Source organism: Aspergillus homomorphus, assembly GCF_003184865.1.
Source record: "Aspergillus homomorphus CBS 101889 unplaced genomic scaffold BO97scaffold_24, whole genome shotgun sequence".
Classification (NCBI taxonomy): domain Eukaryota; kingdom Fungi; phylum Ascomycota; class Eurotiomycetes; order Eurotiales; family Aspergillaceae; genus Aspergillus; species Aspergillus homomorphus.
In genome coordinates, this window is record NW_020291910.1 from 149,249 (window position 1) to 165,537 (window position 16,289).

A 16,289-nucleotide genomic window follows, 5' to 3' on the forward strand; every position below is an offset into this window, starting at 1 on the left:
TTCTCTGGATAGGGCATGATGGTGAGGACGGTTTCTTTTCCTATGTCCACTTTCCTACTATTACTACTACTAGTCCTAATGAATGTAACGACGTGACGAATACAATGAATGACAATGTTTGTTTCCTTGAAGAACGGGTACATATCCAGCACGTAGTATTTCATTTGGACAGACCGCATCTCAATTCAACTTACCTGACTCCATCATCCAGCGAGGTATTTAACTCACAATATAGCAGTAGCATTAGCATGCGACCCAACGCCTCCTACAGACACACAAAAGTCAGCAAGAATCCTCAACCCACCCCTTCCACCCCCAGAATCAAGAAAACAGAGGGAAAACAAACCAAACACCATAGCCGGCGCACTGGTCACAAACACAGTCCACCGGCCCAACTCCCTACACCTCCTTGCCAACCGTTCCAAATCCCACATCTCGCCGATCATCATCCCCCAACACGCCAACAGCTCCTGATGCATAAACCCCCTCCCCTCCGCCCGCACAGGCGGCCAACACTCAAACGTCGGCGAGTCGCCCGCCACAGCCGCGAAATAACAATCATGCAACCAGGTCAACATGTCCTCATCCTGACTCAGCCCCGCCCACGCGAGGTCCGCATGCGAGCGGTGCGCTGCGGCGGTTCGCGCGGCGGGGTCCAGCCGGTGGTACGCCTCCACGAAGCCGGAGCGCACCAGCAGGATGTCGCCGGGTTGGATGTCGCCGCCTTGCGATGCGGGGAGGAGGTTCACGCCTTGGGCTTTTGCGCAGGACTGCAGGTCTGAGAGCGTGATGGCGTGGCTGGTGTATGGGTTGTAGGGGTCGTCTGGGTGCGTTGTTAGGTGGTGGTGTCTGTAGTCTAGGAGGATTGCGCGCGAGGCGATCCCCTGGGTTGCGAGGTGGTGGATGCTGCATTTGTGTTTTGGGTCTGTGGTGCTGGGGTTGGGGTTGGGGTGAGGTTTGATGGAGGCGGAGGTTGTCTTTTCGTTTTGCCCAGTTAGTTTGTGTTTTGGTATTGGGGAAGGTGGGAAGAGGGTGGGTGCTACGGACCCCGTTGTAGAAGAGTTTGGTTTCTAGGTGGGCGAACTGTTGATTTGGGGTTGGTTAGTTTATTGAGTTTTGGGGTGGGTTGAGCTTGAGGTGATAAGGGAAAGAAGACTGTACATGGCGGAATCCATCCCATTGAGTCCCGCTCTGCGTGTTCAAACTATACGTGTCGTCGTAGACTAGGTCCTCGACTACCTCTTTGATACGGTGCTCAAAGGGCTCGCGGTCGAACCCTGGCGTCTCGGGGATGTGCAGCGGGAGACTATATATAGCGTTTGCTGTGTGAGTCTTTGCACTGTGTTTCCCTTCCCTTGCTATGTAGTACAGTGCGTGCGGTGATGCAGACAGACGAACTCACTCCAGTCGAATCATCTCCCCCAGTTTGATCTCCGCCGCCGCGGCTTTGACTCGCGCCGGGGTCAGCAGGTTCAGGCGTCCGAGCTGCGGTGCAAGTCAGATACATAGATATAACTAACTAGCTGAATGGTATCTGAGATGCAGCAGTAACTCACCTCGTCATCCTTCCCCCATGCCCACGCCGCATCCTTCGGCGCACCAGGGATCTTGGGCAGTTCCTTGCGGGTGGGGAACCGCGTGCAGGTTGGATCCCAGGGGAGTTGGTCGGGGGCTTGAACGCGTTCGGTGGACATGATGGTTCTAGCACTCGGAGAGGTATGTGGTAGGTATATATGAGACGGAATTGGTGACCTCTTCCGCCTGTTCGTTGACGAACCCGTTTGGGAGGTATACTATACGTGTTTATATAACTTCCCCCGCTGAGAAAATTGGCTGACCGTGGCTCGTTATGGATTAGATTTGTGGAACCGTCAAGACTGAGGACCCCATCCAGTATAATATGCCCCAGTATACCTTTTGAAAAGCCTGGATGGTGCTCAAAGCTGAGCGCGATTGCTCCACTGCCGTGCTCTTCTCGGGAAGGACGAGCATCTTGGCCGAGGCACAGGTAAAGGGTCGTGAGGGGACATTGCCGAATGAGGTCGATCTTCAGGCCGCGTGAAACGAATCAGAAATGGGTGTCCCCGCTGCGAAGCTTCATTGATATATTCCTGAAGAAAATTGATGACGCATGGTGGGGGGGCTGGAGCGAATCTCTGCGTGACTGTCAAGGAACGTGGGACTCGGTAAGGGGAAAGTGGCCGGACTATCCGCATGTCGAAGGTGCAGGGTCTACAATAGTACATTCAACTACCAAGTACGAAACAACCTCCTCGGCACGAGACTACGCAAGAAAGCTTGTTGGTAAGCCACAAAGGCCTCCTTTTTTTGGTCTTTTGATATTCGTCAAGGATAAGGTGTCTTGTATAATACAGAAGATGACCCACGCTCAATCATTGCCGAACAGAGTATTCAACAACCGAGATTGAGGCAGCCAACTGACAATATCCCAGGCTCCCCAGACATCGACCCATAGCTGAGGTGACGGAATCAACACAACAGTAACAGACTCCCCGACCAGAAGATTGATGCAATGAGGGATCGAGACCAGCCCATGCATATGAAGAACGCCAAATTTGACACCAGATGTAACAGTAGCCATCCCAGCACATAGTTCACCAATTCCACCATAACCCACAAGGACCCCCAATCACAATCGGAAAGTCATGACATGACACTTCGCAAGTCAAGACTATGTATTCATTGGATGCTCCATCAGACGCCAGGGATATCAGGAGAAACAAAAAAGTAGTCGTGGACGGACATAAACCACTCCTCGAGAGAAAATAGCAACAATAATCGCTAAGCGCATGATACAGTGAACTGCGACCTGACAGTCATGAAAAGATAAAACCAAAGGGACGACCTAGATCTGCGTGGGCACTCCGGTGGACTGGGGAGCATTGCGACCGCCACGGAGACCACCACGGCCGCGAGAATTGTAGCCACGACCATAACCTCCGCGGCCACGGCCATAGCCCCTTCCCCTGCCACGACCCCGATAGCTGCCCCGATAACCATCAACACTACCCTGGCCGAAGGTCTCGATGTTGCGCTTCTCCTCCTCGCCACGCCACTCACGGCCTCCGGCACGGGCACCGGTGCCTTCTTCCCGGTCGCGAGCTTCACTCGAGATGTTGTCAAAGAACGAGTTGGCTCTGTTGTACGAATTGACGTTATCCGCGCTGGACTTGTCGGCGGCATACTCTGCCTCGCCCTCAGGGAACGCAGCCTCGGCTTCATGCACCGGAGAGCCAGTAGCAATAGCTTCCTTGACCAAGTCTTGCTTGTTGAACTTGGCATTGGCGGTCTCAAAGTCGTAGTCGGTGTCAGGGACCTCGACCTTCTTCGCCTGACCTTGGTAAGGAGCGCGGTGCCCACCACGTCCGCCCCGCGGGTGCGCGTGACCGCCGCGAGGAGCCCGGTTGCCTTCATAAGGCTTCATTTCAGCGAGCTGCTTGGTCAAACCATCCACAGAAACATCACCGTGACCGGGAGCTTTCTGTGCACTGGGCTGAGGCAGCTTAGCCATGGCCGCCGCAACAGCAGCAGTTGCCGCACGAGTGGCTTCAGTAATCGCCGCCTGAGCAGCGGTACCTTGCGAGACAGTGTTTCCCGCACCAGCACCGGGGTATTGGCCTACAGCTGGGACTGGCGGCTTAGAGTGCGTGGCAATCGGGATGGCCGGCTGCACACGCCCGCTCCTGGGTCCAGTGGGTGGGATTTTGGATGCAACCGGAACCGCCGCCGCCGCGGGAATACTGGAGGCTTGTACGGCTTCCGTTACGGAAGGTTTCGATTCAACAGGGGGTGGAGGAGGGTTCTGACCAGCAGCAGGGGCAGGTGTGGCATTCCGGCTGGCGGGCTTACTGGAGGGCCTTTCACCAACGGGAAGCTCCGAGGTAGCTTTAGGAACGTTTACAGGGCCCGCACCAGGCGCCCCCTGTCGCTGTGGCGGAGGGGTCTGGTGTTGACCGGGGGGTCCGATAGGCATCTGATGAGGGGGGAACTGGCCTGGTCCTTGAGGGAATCCTTGACCCGGGGGAGGGTACCATCCTGGGGGAGGAGCTCCATACGGCATATTAGGAAATCCGGGCCCCGGAGGGAAACCAGGAGCACCAAAGCGCTGTCCGTAAGGAGGATAGAAACCCTGGAACTGGGGCTGCTGGGGATAGCCAGGCGCTGGACGAGGAACCTGAGGTTGCTGGGCTTGGGAGTGAGGAGGAATGCCTTGAGGACCGGGACCGGGACGAGACATGCTCTACACCAATTGACACGTTAGCACTTTTGAAATAAAAACGAGTCGTCTTGTGCAAAGGCCAAGGGTAAGGTGTTTTGATCTTGTCAGAAGGAAGGCAACGGAAAACTCCACATGGTTTTGCGCATTCAGAACAGGTCTGTGAGTTTACATCCGAAATATTTCATCATAAAATCAGGTGTCCAGTGACTGGACACCAACACCAGGGGAAACGGGAACTGAGAGCGAAGAGGATGTTTGGTAAACTTACCCCTAGAATAGCAGGATCATCGGGGACCTGAGGAAGTTCAGACTGTGCGTTTTCCTTCTTGTCCTCCGCTACGCTGATGTCTTTTACGTCGCTGCCCCGGAAGACAATGTATTCATAAACACTGGCAGACGGGGCAATCTCCTCAGCCGGGTTGCCTCGACGGCCCTCAGTTCCAAAAGAGACGACATTCTCCAAAGCTATCGTGGACGCCTCAGGATTGATCTCGTGCAGGGTACCAACATAGCTAATGAGGAGCTGTCAGTAAGAGCCAAGGTTGCCAATCCCTCCGGAGAGCAATGGACGAAAGCATGGAGCTGGAGCTGGAAGCTCGCGAGCTCCTGATGATGGAACTAGCACGTACCGAATGTCACTCTTGGAGATCAGGTTGAACCGCTGACTGCCAGGTGTTAACTCCCGCCTAGCCGCACAAACCCTGGATCACACCAGTAGGTAGGCATAGAAGACTGACCCTATTAAATGGTTCATATCCATGCTGACAAGGGGAGTTGCGCGATCGACGCGCAGAAAGAAAGGGAAAAGAAACAGGGGAGAGAAAGAGGGAGAGGTTGAAGATATAGGAAAATTCGGAAGAGAGAGAAGGGGAGAGAATTGGAAGGAAGAAGGAAGAGGAAAGGTCGAAAAACGGAAGAAGCCGGTTTTGTGGTGGGAAAGGTTGGGGGCTCCGGTGAGCGTGAGAAGCTTACCGCGCAGTTCCTTCGCCAGTTTTGCCCAAAAGGAACCACGTGAGGGGGCGGGGAGGGAAGACGAGAAAGAAGCTGTGCTGCAGCTTAGTCATTGCTACTGCTGCCGTGGGTGGGTGATGCGCTGATACTCTTGATGTCAATAAGGAGGTTGATAAAAATCAATTGGCGGTGACTGACAAGTGGTCTCTTTTCTTTTACTCGGTGTCTTTTTGACTTGGCTGCTTCACAATGGCCCAATCCAGTCATCGTGATGACTTCTTTCAAACCACGTTCGTTCCCTTATCGCCGCCCACCGGGTGCCCGCATGCACCTCGCTGATTCAATTTGAATGCAGAGCTTCCCTTGATGAGCAAAAACGCAAGGATGCCAAGTCACAAAACACCAATGGAAACCCGATCCGGCTTCAGAGCAAGATCCTGGCTGTCGCGGCCGATCCGTTGAGCACAAATGCTGTATTCGTGGCCCAGAGTGGTGGAACAGTGCGCAAGGTCATCCTCGAAGTAGGTACATGGCCGCTGTTTCGTGAGAATCGTGACTAAAAATGGGACCTGTCCTTTGAAATTGTCTTAGACCGGAGAAACCGCTGCCGTCTATAAGGGTCCAACCGCACCGATTACGAGCATTTGCTTCTCACCCAACGGTCGCTTATTGTTTGCTGGGTGCTGGGACAAGACCGTCTGGAGTTGGGATGTGACTACAAAAGAACCCAAGCTGCGATACGAAGGCCACACTGATTTTGTACGGTCTGTTATCAGCACGAGGTTGCGTGGACAGGATGTTCTGGTCTCCGGCGGAGCGGATGCACAGATACTAGTGTTCGACATTGCGACTGGGCAACGACTGGCCGTGATGAAAGGCCATGTTAAGGGCATTCAAGATTTGGCCCTGGATCCCATTTGCATGGACTCGGATGGACCAGAGTTGGTTGTGTTCAGTGCCGGGAGTGACCGGGAAATCCGCCAATTCGATATCTCGAGTGGCAGCAAAGATCTAACCGGTACCCCTGCCATCCTCGCCCATGAGACCAATGTACACAAGTTATTCTTCGACCAAGATGCCGACCTCTGGACCGCATCGGCTGACAAGACCACCAAATGCCTGAGTCGAGACGAAGGCTGGAAACCCAACACGACTCTGGAACATCCCGACTACGTGCGTGATGTGGTGATATATGAACAAGGAGGCTGGGTGGTCACAGCGTGCCGTGATGAAGAGGTCCGAGTATGGAATCGATCGGTATGTCTATGCTATATGAACTTTGCTGCAGTATTGTGGCTGATGCTTACTCTGGGACAGACCGGAAAGCTTTACCACACTTTCTCTGGACACTACGAAGAAGTGACCGGGCTAGTGCTAGTGGGCACGACAGTCGTCAGTGTCAGCATTGATGCTACTATCCGACAGTGGCCGTTGAAACCCGATGAGCTGCAGACGGCAGTAGCCATGGCACAAAAGACCTCTACCGAGGAAGAAGAGCAGCCCACCAACTCCGGGTCAATGCTCACCGAAGAAGAGGAGCGGGAGCTGGCTGAGCTCATGGGCGAGGATTAAGATAGAAAATGACGCGTCACGACTGATACATTAAAGCGATACGACTAATGCGAGTAAGACTTGAGATCAGAACGTACGAGACCCTATGAGAAAGAGAGGTTGTGTAGAAGTAAATCCAATAACGATGGTGACACGTGACCCTGCAGGGGCGAGTCCATGACGCACGGGCGACGATCTCCCGGATGCGGGCCAGACGAACTAGTGAGTTAGTAACGCGGGCACATGCGTTTCCTCCTTCCTTCCCCTCCCGCTCCTCCGCCCTGCCTGCACCTGCTTGTCTGTCGAGCCACTCCCACTTTAGATCGATCGCTATTGTCTGATCCCTCGATCGGATCGCTTGCAGCTGGTTTGTCACTCTCTTGTTTCCGATAAATCCTTGGTGTGACACGCACGCGACAACCCCCCTGTTTAGCTTGGTGCAACGGCCAAGTGGTGGTATCTTATCAGCTGCCTAAGCTTCTCTCTAACGCGCGCGCATCGTAACTTAGGCTGCCTGTCTGGTTCGAAACCGAGACGCAAACTACCAACTAGTACAGGCCTGTGACCACGTGGATGTCTTACGGTCCCAACATGGCTGCCCCATCAGGCATGCATCATAATATGGCCGACGCAGGACCGAAGCTCGTCAACCGACTGCGGAACAGCAAATCACCCTACGTTCGTCAAGTCTCCAGGTCTGGACGCTTTTGCTTTCTTTAATCGCTGACGACATCATAGGTGCGGGCGCATATGAATAATCCAGTAGCATGGCAGCTCTGGGACACAGAAGCTATCGAGTTGGCCAGGCGCCATAACCGGTTGATCTTTCTGAGCATTGGGTATTCGGCGTGTCACTGTAAGCCCGCCCCTTGCTTGTAGGCTCGATCACATTGACCCTCGGAGGATTAACGTGCAACAGGGTGCCATGTGATGGAAAAGGAGTCTTTCATGTCGCATGAGGTCGCTTCTGTGCTGAATGAGTCCTTTGTCCCAATCAAAGTCGACAGAGAGGAGAGGCCCGATATTGACGATGTGTACATGAACTACGTGCAGGCGACGACTGGTTCTGGCGGTTGGCCCTTGAATGTTTTCCTGACTCCAGACCTTGAACCTGTCTTTGGTGGAACTTACTGGCCGGGTCCCAACTCCTCCACCCTGACGGGAAACGAGACGATCGGATTTGTCGAGATCCTCGAGAAGCTTCGGGATGTATGGCAGACACAACAGCAAAGGTGCCTCGAAAGTGCCAAGGAAATCACCAAACAGCTCCGAGAATTTGCGGAAGAAGGCACACATTCCTACCAGGAAGACCGACAAGTGGATGAGGACTTGGACATCGAGCTACTGGAGGAGGCGTACCAGCATTTCGTTTCTCGATACGATCCTGTACATGGAGGATTTTCGAAGGCACCGAAATTCCCTACGCCCTCAAACTTGAGCTTCCTATTACGGCTTGGAATCTATCCTACTGCAGTGTCAGACATTGTCGGGAAGGAGGAGTGCGAGCAGGCGACCGCCATGGCGGTCAATACACTCATCAGCATGGCTCGTGGAGGCATCCGAGACCATATTGGGCATGGATTTGCGCGGTATAGTGTCACTGCCGACTGGGGTTTGCCTCACTTCGAGAAGATGCTATACGACCAAGCACAACTGTTAGACGTCTTTGTGGATGCGTTCAAAATTACTCATAACCCGGAGCTTCTGGGAGCTGTGTACGACTTGGTTACCTATCTTACGTCCGCCCCAATCCAGTCACCAACAGGCGTCTTTCACTCCTCTGAGGACGCGGACAGTCTCCCGACACCTAATGACACCGAAAAGCGCGAAGGCGCTTTTTACGTATGGACATTGAAAGAGCTTACGCAAGTTCTTGGTCAGCGGGATGCTGGGGTCTGTGCTCGCCACTGGGGCGTTTTACCTGATGGCAATATTCCGCCCGAGAATGACCCGCATGATGAATTCATGAACCAGAACGTGCTGTCAGTCAAGGTGACTCCCAGCAAATTAGCCAAAGACTTTGGTCTGGGAGAAGATGAAGTGGTCAGAATTATCAAATCTGCGAAGCAGAAGCTGTGCGAGTACAGGGAAAGGACTCGCGTACGGCCAGATCTGGATGACAAGATCATTGTTGCCTGGAACGGCCTTGCCATCGGTGCACTTGCCAAATGCAGTGCATTATTCGAAGAGATCGAGAGCTCGAAGGCAGTACAATGCAGGGAAGCGGCGGCTAAGGCAATTAACTTCATTAGGGAGAACCTGTTCGACCAGTCGACCGGCCAACTATGGCGTATCTATCGCGACGGCGAAAAGGGAACCACTCCTGGCTTTGCTGATGATTATGCGTACTTGACTGGGGGACTCTTGGACATGTACGAGGCGACTTTCGATGACAGCTATTTGCAATTCGCAGAGCAACTGCAAAGTAAGTACCTGGCAGATATGGAAACCGAGCTATATGCTAAAACGCTATGCTAGAGTATCTCAACGACAATTTTCTTGCATACGTGGGCTCAACACCTGCAGGCTTTTACTGCACGCCCTCGATCATGACCCCGGGCACCCCGGGCCCCCTACTTCGTCTCAAGACAGGGACAGAGTCAGCGACGCCATCCATAAACGGTGTCATTGCGCGCAATCTGCTGCGCCTCTCGAGCCTGCTTGAGGAAGAACAATACCGGACCCTTGCCCGACAGACCTGCCGCTCATTTTCGGTAGAGATCCTGCAGCACCCCTTCTTATTTGTGGGACTTCTGGACGCTATTGTCGGGCTGGAAACTGGCACTCGCAACATCACGGGTGTATTCAGCACGGCGACTTTGCCGCAGGGACCGAGCCTCGAGGCAGCGTCCGAAGGCCTCACCAGCCGGACGGAGGAGCCGATCGCCGTCCGCGACCTTATTGTGAAGAAGCTCCGCGCCGAGGCCGGACCAACCTTATCGACGGCCACCACGACCGTCTCCCTTGTGGATATCAGACCCTCTCACCTAGGAAGCTTTGTAGGAAATCAGTCCTTCTGGCTGCGGACGCGCAATCCCTTGTTCAAAGAGTTGCAGCCGTCCCAGCCCGCGAAGAACCATCTCATGGTCTGCGAGACAGGCCGGTGCAGGATGGTAGATTTTTGATACGTAGGTCATATTGCACAGAAGTCAAATGAAAAATCAATTTTCTGGAACTTTTGAGCGGGTATGTTACTACGGGAAGCACAGGACGAGACTGTTTGGATTATGCGGAGTCGAGGATTTCTGATATTCCTCTCTACATAGCGCACTTAACTGCTTCTCCTTCACAACACTAATGTTGCCACCTGAGATTGACACCCGCGCTCGCTCGGTAGTATTTTAGTTAGGGATTGTACCATATGAGCCATTTCACATCCAATCGAGGCCAATCATGCCTGTGGACATAGGAACAGAATGAGTTCCTGGTAATTTGAAAATACCTCGCGTTCTGTACCTCTACAGACATCAGATTTGCGCCCTGCTCTGCAAAACAAGATAGCACCCGAACAACTTCCATTTACCTCTGGTAAATGCAAGACGCGTAATAATAGATCCAGCTCTTTTCCCATACCCACCTTCCCCATGCGAATAGTTAGGTGCCCAGGTGGTGTGCCCTGTCAGCGCCTGGAGGAAGTGCATCCATCCGGTGTGCCGCCTAATGGCACAACAAAGCGGGAAAGGGCAGTTTTTATACCAGATCCTCATGTTAGCTCCATTTAGCGTCTATAATCAAGACTACTGCACACACATCTATTGTTAAACGACCTCCTGCACGCTTGACCGCCGGAATCCAATGTAAACAGCTTGCAGTAGTCCAGCAACGGAAGACAATATCTAGTCTCACTACTCGTCCTCATCGTGATCATCAAACGGCCAATGCCGATCCGTCATTTCGCGCTCGTAATCCGTATCCAGAGAAGCAAGACCATCGACTTTGATCTGCCGCGCACGGGCACAAAGCAGCTTCAGATTCTGCCGAGGGAGTCCAACCGTCCACGCTGATGCCTATAAAATTGCGAACCTGTTTAAGTTGGAGATCAACCTCTTCCTGTATGCCTTGTACGTGCATGATGGAATCGGCCTTGGCCGGTGGGAATGGGATCGGACACGGGTTGGTGGAATAGTTGTGCCAGGATTTCGTAAGTAGGGTGAGGTCAGCCTGGAGTGGGATGTTATTCCCCTCCCAGGGCTCACCTGCATGGCTGAAAACCCGACGCATGAGCATGTTCGTCGCCCGATCCATGACGCGGAAGCGAGGCTCGTTGAAACGCTGCGTGAAGGCTAGGTAGAAGAAGTGGATATGGCGACGCTGGAAATTATGGAGAGTGTTGGCCTTCTCTTCTACGTCCATGTCGTCTAGATCCGGAGCAGGGGGCGGGCGGAGTTCAAGTGATGCAGGGTCGTCGTAGTTTTGAAAGAAGTTCCGGATGCCGGCGGCGAGAAAGAGTGGTAGCGCTGACGCGTGTTGCCAGTCGATTAATCCGACGATGTCGAGATTGTTGGAGATGAAGATGTTGTTCGGTTGGAGATCTGGGTGGCGGAGGACAGGCCGTAGAAAATCTTTCTTTCAATGCGAGTACCGCGGGAGTAATCTTGAGGTAGGATTTTAGCGAAGTAATGTGCTCGCTGGGATCGGACAGACGGTAATCCATGAATTCTCGATATGCACGCTCGAATGGGAAGCGCGGACGGCCGTATGCACGCAGCCAGGCTAGTTCTTTCAATGCAGGGTTACGGAGAACGTCGATTGGGTCTTCGCCTGGTATATGGTCAGGAGTGAGCCAAGCTGGCATCAGAGGCACGTACACGTACAAGGGCCGCGATTAACACGAAGCAAGACACGCTCCGCGAACCACCATTCAAGAGCTGCACTAGGACCGATGCAGAGATCTGAGTCTGGGAGAGCAATGCGTGGTGAGTCCGATGGCAGGTCACCGGCATAGTATATGCTTCCGCTCGCAGGAAGCTCAATAGCATGAGGCCTTGCTTCTAGCCGTACAAGCTGGAGAAGCACCTTAAGACGCTCTCGATCAGATAATTCGAACCATTCATTCCCAAGTGGTCTTCCTGGCAGCTTCTCCATGATGATATATTCCGAGCCAACAGGGGTTTGGGCATCTGTAGAGTATGCATACACAGGGGGCACAGGCAGACCATGAGCCCCAAGGAGAAGGTCGCCACTTCGCTCGCGACTGCCAATCGCCTTGGTTCAGTTTTGAGGGATATGGCAATCGGGCAAGGAGCTAAGTATCATCACGCATGGTGATCTGAAGGACACGGTTGAAGCCTCCTTCCGCCAGCTTCGACAGATTCTTGATATCTGTATTGCATCTCCCCAGCGACTGAGCAGCGGCGCTTTTCAATGCATCAACATTGAATGCGCCGTGGCGCTCAGCAAGACGGATTTCTCGTTGTATCTACCTGGATAAGTTATCAACGTTGGGAGGCAGGGGGCATCGTTGAGCAACTCACATCCATCGACTAGATGTGTATTCGAAGAGTCGACGATTGTCATTCACCGTAGAAACCTTCCGGGAGGTGAACGCCGAGGAAGACATGGCACATATCCGCAAGCATTGAAATCTAGTAACCAGAGATGGACACAATGTCCATGGTGCCACCTTCGGGTGACCACACCGAAATTGGTCTCTCAATGAAGAGGCCCGGGGTGGAATGTTGCGGATTGCGAGTCAAGGGTCGGTCCAGATGCCGATCTTCCCCCGCCTTTGCCTGAGACCCATGACTCTGCTCTCTTTGATACAATATGCGTCGTGGGTTTATCCTACGCGTCTCTTTTGAAACTCACCGTGAGCTCGACTGGGGTACCTATAGCTCCTGTCTCTCTCAGCTGGTAAGGGCTAGATTCCCATGAGAGTTCTCAGATTGGATCTACTACAAGCCCGGACGATTCGGCTCGTTCGTTGATATACTTCAAATATTCATAAATCATCAGTTGACAGACCTCACGCTAATCGCTATGTACAATCCCGAACACTGAACCGGAAGGATGAGAAAGAAGAACTAGAAGTCAAGTATTTAGAATGAAACAACATTCCTCCGTATATAGTACCCGGATTCGCACACAAGTCTCATGAACCGGTCATAAAAAAGCATCATAACATAAAACCCACCGTACGCTCATCGTCTAAAGAACCCACAAGCAGTAAGCCGCAGTCATATAGTACATACACAACATCAGTCATTCCACGTCATCTTGTCGTCAAAATCAAGGTTCAAGTCCATCGACAAAAAACAGATTAGAAGGAGCGTGGATAGCATCTGTCGATATGAGGAAGAATCTCACATAACCACGCAGTCCTTATTCCGCTCTTTGGAACGCTCTCCGGACCCGCCTGAAATGGAATTTCCATAGGGTCGTCTTCCGACTGTGTTTCGTTGGTAGGGCGTGGGGCTGGGCAAAGAGGAGTCCGCGGAATTAGGAGCAGTTCGTGGCGGAGACGGGATAGCCGGACTGCTAGCGGCCTGTTCGTACGAAGGGGGGGGAACTTCATCACCGTGCACAGGACGGTGGGTTGAGAAGCGTGTCTGTGAGCGCCGTCCGGAGCCCTGACTTTGTCGCGATAGCTGATTTCGCGCCGCGGTCGCATAGGAGTCCCCGTTGCCAGTGCTGTTCACGTTGACGCCACTTGATGAGCGGTTATGTCCGTACGCTGACTCGCGGGACACCCCGGTGGAGGCGTTGGACATGGAGGCGCGATGAGGCGGAGTTCTGTCGTTGCTGGCGGTGCTTGCTCTCTGTTCTTCTTCCTGGTATTGGAGGGATAGAGCGTAGGCATAGTCCGCATCGGCCTGCTCCTGAGGAGATAGGTTGGCGCTGTGTCGGTCCGGAGGCGTCGGCAGGGAGTTCCTCGTGTTGCTTGAGGCTCGCGGTCCGGAAGGATCTGAGGCCCTGGGAGCGTCATGACTGACGGGACGAAAGTCTCCAGCATAGTAGCTGGTGCTTGATCCATTTACATCCACGAGACTCTCCCACACAATTTCCGCATGAGAGGCGTAGCCAGCGTCAGTAACCAAAGTAAAAAGTCGACTGAGCTGTGGATGTTTGTAAAGCGTCGTGAAATGATCATTGCGGAACAAAATGGACAGCGATCCCGGTTTCAACTTCGCCAGCAATTGATCGAGGCCAAATGGACTCAGCTGGGTTGCGTTTTCGACATCAGTGAATCCATGGATAGTGTGGATATCCTGCATAGTCTGTTCCTCCTGAGGGGTCAACGAGCCCCCTTGAATGACACGATCTTCAAGCTCCTGCTTGCGAAAGGGCAGCAGCTGAATATCCTCATAAAAGTGAGCTACCCGATCTAAGGCTGCATGGACTTCCGTAGATGGAGCAGCCACCCAGCCATGAACCAATGGCACACCGAATGTACTATATAATCGGATAACATCAGTCTGGAGAAAAGAACCAAGGCTATTTTCAGACTCCTGCGATATGTTAGAAAGAGATAAGTGAAGTAAAAGGCAGCCTGCATACCAGTGTGAGCCGTGGATTGACATTCATGCCGGTGTGCAACATAGTCAGAAATCGGGTGAGAGCCTCGATGTCTGGAAGCTCATCGTCAGGGCCCAGGCAGGTTGTGAGTTCGTCAAAAAGCGCCTCAATCAATAGCCCTAGCGAGATCTGCTCCCTAGTCTGTAAGGCCCGTACGATGGGTGGCTGGACTTCTTGCCCCGCTGCACGTAGAACGAGCGCATTCACCAAAGCTAACAGAGGACAAGGCCCATTCTTGTTCTGGATCAGGACTGGCGAGTCGCATAAACTGCCTGCAGTATTTGCCCAATGCACATGCCGAATGGAATACGTTTCAGCTCTTTGCTCCTGTTGGCGTTGGATCTCAGCTTCAGATAATGGAGCTGTTGATGCTGATCGAGCTTGAACCTCTGCCCCTGGCTCGGAAGTGGTTTTTGGTCGTTCCGGTAAAGGTGGGCCTGAAAGACGCTTTTGTGGTTGAGAAGAGCCTTGAGTGTCGCTCATGATTCCGTATTCCGTAGGGCTCAACTTGCTTGATCCTTCGAACTGGGCACGAGGGGCTTCGTTCAAATCGATGAGAACATGAGATGAACCTGTAGCATTCATCTCTAAGGATACCGGAGTACTCATGCTTTGATCAGGAGATAGCCTGTCTGGCTCGTGTAGTTGTTGAGCGGGCTGGGCTTGAGTATAAGATATTGGTTGCGTGGCAGTAGTAGTATGTTCGTCAGCCCACGGGGACGCCTCTTCGGGTTGTTCGAGGAGCGACAAGCGCGCCGTCATCGGTATATATCCCTCGTCTAAGCAAAGAGGCCATTAGAATCGTACCACCGACGAAGCGACTAGGATTGACCTACCTTGGCCCAAACGCACGCTTGCCCCATCCTGTGAGATCGACGACGCTGCGCCATATGAAGCACGGGATTGGGGATCTTCCCAAGGATTCAACCCGGAAGGAGCCCTGGGTTTCAGGAACGGATTGTTGGACTGCAGCGGCATCGAAGAATGCTGCGCCGAGTGCGGATCCCATTCGGCCCCATTCCCAGCACCTCGGTGTTGCGGCTGCTGCCACTCGTCTGTATAAGGTCGTCCATGAGCCGCAGGAGTCAATACCGTTGGCACACGGGCCGCCCCGTTCCCATCTACTGCCTGCGCGCCGTTCCCTATCGGCTCAGTGAACGCAGATTGTGCTGGACCAGTGGACTCATGTAAGCCAAGATTGAACCTCTCCACCAGCTCATCCGCCCATGCATTTGTGGCATCACCGGGAGAGGCCCGGGTGGGCGACCTCTGAGCCTGTTCTAGGGGCATCAGGTCGAACGCGGGTGAAGTGTTGAGGTCGGGATAGAAGATGGAGTCGGGGGAAGCGGCCCGTTGAGGTTGAGGGGTGCTCTGGGCCCGTCTAGGGCGGGTGAGACGCTTTGGGGAAGAAGACGACAATGACTTGGAGGTCGGTGAGGCTTTGGAGGACAAAGAACGAGGGCCTGTAGGTTCGTAGGCTTGGCCGAGACTTTGAAGACGTGGTGGAGCTCGTTTTCGCAAGACCATGAATGCGGGTTCTTACCGTCCAGGTCTGGGGGCTGCCGAGCTCACAGGCGTCAATCTGATGAAACGTTGGACAAGCTTGGAGGGCCAATGAAAACACAGGCAGAATGGATAAGTGAGAAACGAGAGGCCAGTGAGTCTAGTTGACTTCTTGACAAATAATCGACTGGTGCTGTCAGATAGCCAGATGCATGAATGGATGAATGATGGGGGGATGGAATGCCCGCAGCGTGGTTGGAAGCTACCGGGGATGTATACGTAACGGGGGCCAGTGGCCTCCAACGGTCGTCACTGGGAAGTAAACACTTCAACCAACGACCGCCACTTTGCGCATGTGGCCCTGAGATTGACAGGGAACGATGCAATTAGATGCATAGATTCTGAAGAAAGACTTGGCAAGGATGACAGTTTCAAATAAGTCGAAGGATGGGTATAGGCACCCGAATTTCCATAGGACTGATGAATACTACTTAGTAGTAAATGGTTAAGGTCAATGAACCTCGGATGG

The 16,289-nt window shown here is 53.3% G+C and overlaps 6 protein-coding genes across 6 annotated transcripts; 2 read left to right on the forward strand and 4 right to left on the reverse strand.

The window, feature by feature from the left end:
- Window positions 1–200: 200 nt before the first annotated feature.
- Window positions 201–1,694, reverse strand: BO97DRAFT_444077 (uncharacterized protein; the record flags this gene model as incomplete). Its single annotated transcript, XM_025698425.1, has 6 exons — window positions 201–265; window positions 347–977; window positions 1,048–1,083; window positions 1,162–1,306; window positions 1,403–1,485; window positions 1,557–1,694. 6 exons carry the CDS (start codon window positions 1,692–1,694, stop codon window positions 225–227), a joined length of 1,074 nt encoding a protein of 357 aa, XP_025550291.1. The 3' UTR covers window positions 201–224.
- A 1,172-nt stretch (window positions 1,695–2,866) lies between these two features.
- BO97DRAFT_425766 (putative G2/M phase checkpoint control protein Sum2) lies at window positions 2,867–5,000 on the reverse strand (the record flags this gene model as incomplete). The annotated part of the gene is made up of 4 exons (XM_025697093.1): window positions 2,867–4,261; window positions 4,509–4,752; window positions 4,870–4,905; window positions 4,978–5,000. The coding sequence occupies 4 exons, from the start codon at window positions 4,998–5,000 to the stop codon at window positions 2,867–2,869; spliced, it is 1,698 nt and encodes a 565-aa protein (XP_025550292.1).
- Window positions 5,001–5,311: 311 nt separating this feature from the next.
- On the forward strand, window positions 5,312–6,815 carry BO97DRAFT_392650 (WD40 repeat domain-containing protein). The gene is made up of 4 exons (XM_025693879.1): window positions 5,312–5,481; window positions 5,547–5,712; window positions 5,783–6,448; window positions 6,509–6,815. The coding sequence occupies exons 1-4, from the start codon at window positions 5,441–5,443 to the stop codon at window positions 6,761–6,763; spliced, it is 1,128 nt and encodes a 375-aa protein (XP_025550293.1). The 5' UTR covers window positions 5,312–5,440; the 3' UTR covers window positions 6,764–6,815.
- A 230-nt stretch (window positions 6,816–7,045) lies between these two features.
- BO97DRAFT_406372 (thioredoxin domain-containing protein) lies at window positions 7,046–10,128 on the forward strand. Its single transcript, XM_025695407.1, has 5 exons — window positions 7,046–7,109; window positions 7,252–7,420; window positions 7,481–7,598; window positions 7,662–9,167; window positions 9,221–10,128. Exons 2-5 carry the CDS (start codon window positions 7,334–7,336, stop codon window positions 9,865–9,867), a joined length of 2,358 nt encoding a protein of 785 aa, XP_025550294.1. The 5' UTR covers window positions 7,046–7,109; window positions 7,252–7,333; the 3' UTR covers window positions 9,868–10,128.
- A 282-nt stretch (window positions 10,129–10,410) lies between these two features.
- On the reverse strand, window positions 10,411–11,827 carry BO97DRAFT_454347 (phosphotransferase enzyme family protein; the record flags this gene model as incomplete). The annotated part of the gene is made up of 4 exons (XM_025699104.1): window positions 10,411–10,716; window positions 10,766–11,304; window positions 11,387–11,503; window positions 11,551–11,827. 4 exons carry the CDS (start codon window positions 11,825–11,827, stop codon window positions 10,588–10,590), a joined length of 1,062 nt encoding a protein of 353 aa, XP_025550295.1. The 3' UTR covers window positions 10,411–10,587.
- An 865-nt stretch (window positions 11,828–12,692) lies between these two features.
- Window positions 12,693–16,200, reverse strand: BO97DRAFT_471181 (uncharacterized protein). Its single transcript, XM_025700024.1, has 3 exons — window positions 15,094–16,200; window positions 14,240–15,036; window positions 12,693–14,190 (listed from the first exon to the last, which is right to left on the reverse strand). Exons 1-3 carry the CDS (start codon window positions 15,782–15,784, stop codon window positions 13,045–13,047), a joined length of 2,634 nt encoding a protein of 877 aa, XP_025550296.1. The 5' UTR covers window positions 15,785–16,200; the 3' UTR covers window positions 12,693–13,044.
- Window positions 16,201–16,289: the final 89 nt, after the last annotated feature.